Below are 4,852 nucleotides of genomic sequence, written 5' to 3' on the forward strand. Positions count from 1 at the left end.
GGTTCTGCCAAGGGTCCCCAGGACCCGGGCGGGGGGACATCACCCAGCCAGGTGGAAGGGCTGGTGAGAGTCACGCCAGGCCAGACCCTTTCCTCTCTGAGCTCTTGGCTTCACCGAAGCTCCATCCAAGGTTGACTGAGTTCTTCCTCACCCACAAAGGAGGCTGCAGGAGTCGGGGCTGCCAGAGCTGAGCTGGGGGTATGCGAGGCGTGTTTGTTCGTGGCTGTGTGTGCGCACAAGTGTGTGGAGGAGCGAGGGTGTCCCCGTGGGGGGTGGGGAGGATGTGCAGAGGCCACCGACAGCAGCGCCCAGGTGAGGGTGTGCGTGTGTCTCCAGGTCTGCCTGTGCCGGTCAGCGCTGCTGTGTGTGTTTGGAGGATGGGTTCCCCCACTTATGCGTGCCAGGGGGTAGTGGCTCTGTGTGACACTGTCTGTGCCTGTTTCAGTGACCAGTTGTTTCCGTGAGTGTGGCTGTCTGTATTGCAGGGCTGTGGCAGTGTGTGATGCTGTCACCGGTTGTGTCTGAGTGTCTCAGTGCTGTGCTGCTGTGTGCGTCGCTGTCATGGTGTGTCCGTCAGCGGCTGTGAGTCTGACCATCCATCACGATCCCTCAGCCTGGCTAGGGTCCACAGGAGCTGCTGGGCTGATCCCCAAAGGTCTGCTGTGGTCCTTTATCTCCTTCTCTCTCCGCTGCTGCCCGCCAGCTTGCTAGGCGGCTGGGCTGGTCTTAAGGAGGCCTGGGTCGGTGGGCTGCTTGCCTCATAGTCTCTGTCCCTGCTGGCCTCGGCTCTGGGGACTGGAAGGGTCCCCTACAGTCCCGGAGCCCCGAAATGGTGGGCGCCGAGGAGGGCTGAGCCTCAGAATAAGGGGGTGAGCAAGGGAGAGCCAGCTCTCCCCTCCCCCCTCCCCTCCTGCCCACCAATAGGAAGTCGGCTGCTGGTTTCCATGGTGATGGCGCTGGACTGGTGGGCTGGACCGGCAGGCAGTGTCGGGACAGAGGGAAGAGCAGGTTCCTTAGAGGATCTCGGCCCAGTGCCCCCAACATGTGACCTCCCACCCCTCACACACACACACACCCACATTTTCCAGGGTACAGAGACAGGGGGGCTGCAGACAGTTCTCCCCACATCAGTCCCAGCCCAAGCCAGGTAGAGACAGAGACAGGAGTTGGTATGACAGATAGACAAGGGATCCAGCCATGGAGAATGGCAGGAATAGAAAAGATGGGATTTGAGATGAAACAAAGAGAGAGACAGGGAAATCAAGGTAATGACAACAAGAAGATAGAAGCAAAGAGACAGAGGTGGAAATAGGCTGAGGGAATTGCTTTCGCTTGCTCCTGGCAGGTTGCATTTTGGGGGCAACCTGGCCGTCTCGGGCCAGCAGGGAAGGCCACGCGGCCTGTTGGGCTGGCTTAGCCCCAGACTGTCAGGAAGCTCATCTTCTGTCTAGTCTTGGGCCTTTTTGCTATGGGAAAATGGCATTTGGGGACAAGGATGTGGAACTCCCAGACCCGTAAGCCACCCTCTATATGGGGGAAGAGGCCTAGGTGGAATCCCCAGAGACACGGATGTCGGCAAGGGCCTGAGAGGCCTCTGAACCTGAGACTCAGTCCACCTGAACCTGAGACTCAAGCCAGTCTGGCCTAAGGTCGGGGGCCCCCGTGTGGTGCCCCTGTGGAATAGCACCAGCCGCACTGAGCCACAGAGCCGCTGACGGTGGGCTCCACCCAGGCCAGAGCGGATGGAACTGTTGCGGGGCAGGGGGGCGGGGCATGAGAAAGAGGTGACCCCCTCACTTCCCTAAATCAGTGCACAGATCAATGTGTGCACCACTGCATGAGGTGTGTCGCTGATGTTTATGTCAGGGTGCATGTGTGTCTATAGTACATATATACAGGATAGACATAAATTTGTCTCTATATATGTGGGGGGACACTATTATTTTATATACATACACAGATATATGTATGTATGCATGTATGCTATTATATGTCTGTGGTCTCATTGGGTATATAGGTATGCATGTTTCTGTGTATGTGCCATTGTGTATATATCACTTGCCACAGTGTCATGCGCTGGGATGTATACGTGAGGCTATGATTGTTTGAGTGTATAAATTACAACACGTATGTCATGATAAATGTATATGGATGACGTTACACAATATATAACGGCACACTCTCATACAGGCATGAGAATATGTAATGACATAAATGACATGGTTTTATTGATATCTATATATCTAGATATATATATAGCCATGCCTCTATTGTATATTCATCATGTATGAACATGTCACTATATGTATATGTGTACGGAACCGATGTGTTTATTATGTGAATGTCACCACGTGTGTATTCGTATGCTCTTTTATCTGTGACACACATATGTGTTTATATCACTGCATGTGTGTGTACTACTGAAGATGTATGTGTCCTGAGTGTGGGTATATCCTGGGTGTCACTGTGTGACATGCCGGCCATGTCACGTGTATATATACCACTGTAAATGTGCATGTGTGTTTGTGTGTGTGTGTGTGTGTGTGTTTTCTCTTGGCCGCACCACGCAGCCTGTGGGATCTTACTTCTCTGACTGGGGATCAAACCCGGGCCCCCGGCAGTGGAAGCGCAGAGTCCTAACCAACGGACCGCCAGGGAATTCCCTATACATGTGTTGATAGCTTATGTGTATGGGGCCCTCTGTGTAAATGCACTCATGTGCTGGTGTATGCTTTGCGTATTAGCATCTGTGCCCTTGTCTACATATACGATGCTTTTTGTGCGAGCCACGGTGAGTTTGTGCCCAATTCTTATACTAACAGGACGCCCTAGGGATAGGGAGGGTGGGCGGGAGACACAGGAGGGAGGAGATGTGGGGATGTATGTATATGTATAGCTGATTCACTTTGTTATACAGCAGAAACTAACACACCGTTGTAAAGCAATTACACTCCAATAAAGATGTTTAAAAAAAAAAAACAGGACTTCCCTGGTGGCACAGTGGTTGGGAGTCTGCCTACCAATGCAGGAGACACGGGTTCGAGCCCTGGTCCGGAAGGATCCCACATGCCTTGGAGCAACTGGGCCCGTGCGCCATAACTACTGAGCCTGCGCTCTAGAGCCCGCTAACCACAACTACTGAACCCATGTGCCACAACTACTGAAGGCCCTGTGCCTGGAGCCCGTGCTCTGCAACAAGAGAAGCCATCGCAATGCGAAGCCAGCGCACCGCAGCGAAGAGTGGCCCCCACTTGCCGCAGCTAGAGAGACTCCGCGTGCCGCAATGGAGACCCAATGCAGCCATAAATAAATGAATTAAAAAAAAAAAAAAAACAGGACCCCCTAGACTTTTAAAGATTAGAACTTAGAGGTAGGCAGCCTTCAGTTTCAGGGTGTGAAAAGCAGGGTGGGGCAGGGCAGGGCCAGAGCTAGGGTAAAAGGCAGGAGGGCCCCTCACAGCCCTGCCCCTCAAAGTCCTGCCCACTTTCCTCGGTTTGCAGGGAGGTCCTCGGCCCAGGCATGCCCTTCCTCCTCAGGGTGAGGCCCGACCAGGCCCAGAGCCCCCTTCTGGTCTCACAGGCAGAGGCAAACCCATTTCTCTCAGGAGAGAGAGTGGTTTCCGCACCCCCCAGCCCTTCTGTGTGCCCACCGCATCCATGTGCCTGCTAAGCCCATTCATCCCACCCCCAACTCCAGCAACAGAGTCTCAGACAAAGCAGCAGCAGAGTCCATTCTTTATTAGTGTTGGGGTCCCAGGCACGCCCCCCCTCCCCTCCATCTCCCCTCCCTTCCCGCCTCTTCCTCATCCTGGCATCTGTCCTCTGGTGGCTGGGCCTGCACTGGGGCCTCTCCCCAGCTGCAGCAGGTCCAGGCGTCCACCCTGCCAGCCCTCGGGGCAGCCGAGGAGCTGACGCGGCATTTCCCGGGTTGGCCGGACCCAGGAGGGGCAGGCCACGGGGGGCAGCGGCGACCTTCCAGGGGTCTGGGCGGGGTGGGGAGGGCAGCTGAGGGGCTCACCTGTCACGCGCGGTCCCGAACGCGGAGGAACTCGGTGGCGGGCGGCGGCGGCGCGGTCTCTGAAGCCCACAGTACACTCATCCATAAAGTAGGAAACACTACACCCTCCAGCGCTGTTAGTAGTGCTTTCTACTTTATGGGTGGCTGCACTGTCTGTCTGTCCGTCGGCAGGTACTCTTCGGGCCGCCCGCTCCTCCTCCTGACTCCTGCTTCGAGGGCCCCCAGCCCTCCCCGTGGCTCCCTGAGACCCCTGCGCCCTGCCCGTGGCCCCGAGGGCCCGCCCTGGGCCCCGTGGGCGGTGACTCAGCATGGGGCCAGACCCGGCCTCCTCTCCCTCCCTCCCCCCACTTCCTCTTTGGTTCCCTCTTCCCTCCCCTACCCCCACCCCCCGGGCTCCACCCCATCCCCCCACTTTCGGAGACGATCAGGTAGAGACCACGGCTATTCTGGAGGCCTCACCCTAGTGCCCAGTTCTGACCCCCTGGGTGACCCCCTTCCAGCTATACCCACCCTGCCCTCCAGAGTCAGACCCCAGGCCTGGGGCCCCAGCCTCCTCCGCAGCCCAGGGCCCTACTCCCTCACCCCCCACCCCGGGGTCTCCCCAGCCAGGAGCCCAAGGCTCTCCTGACAGAGATGGAGACCACATTGAGTGGAGGGAGGCGCTTAGCACCTCTCACTGACAGCGAGTCCCACTGTTCAGCCTTTGCCCGCCCTCTGCCATGCCCACCCTACTCTCCGGCCCTTGTGCCTTGAAACCTTGGACCCCTCTTTCTTCACTGGGGGCCAGGAGCCCTTTGACCCTCCTTGTCCAGAGGGAAGTCAAGGCCCGGCATCC

At 56.9% G+C, this 4,852-nt stretch overlaps 1 protein-coding gene across 1 annotated transcript; it reads right to left on the reverse strand.

Annotated features, from left to right (window-relative positions):
• Positions 1–3,702: 3,702 nt before the first annotated feature.
• LOC116745831 lies at positions 3,703–4,373 on the reverse strand. Its single transcript, XM_032616900.1, has one exon. The coding sequence runs from the start codon at positions 4,325–4,327 to the stop codon at positions 3,803–3,805; it is 525 nt and encodes a 174-aa protein (XP_032472791.1). The 5' UTR covers positions 4,328–4,373; the 3' UTR covers positions 3,703–3,802.
• Positions 4,374–4,852: the final 479 nt, after the last annotated feature.

The sequence above is a fragment of the Phocoena sinus genome, chromosome 20, assembly GCF_008692025.1.
Source record: "Phocoena sinus isolate mPhoSin1 chromosome 20, mPhoSin1.pri, whole genome shotgun sequence".
Classification (NCBI taxonomy): Eukaryota; Metazoa; Chordata; class Mammalia; order Artiodactyla; family Phocoenidae; genus Phocoena; species Phocoena sinus.

Coding starts and splice junctions, on each gene's coding strand:
- LOC116745831 (XM_032616900.1), bottom strand. CDS start 4,327: ATGCTGAGTCACCGCCCACGGGGCCCAGGGCGGGCCCTCGGGGCCACG.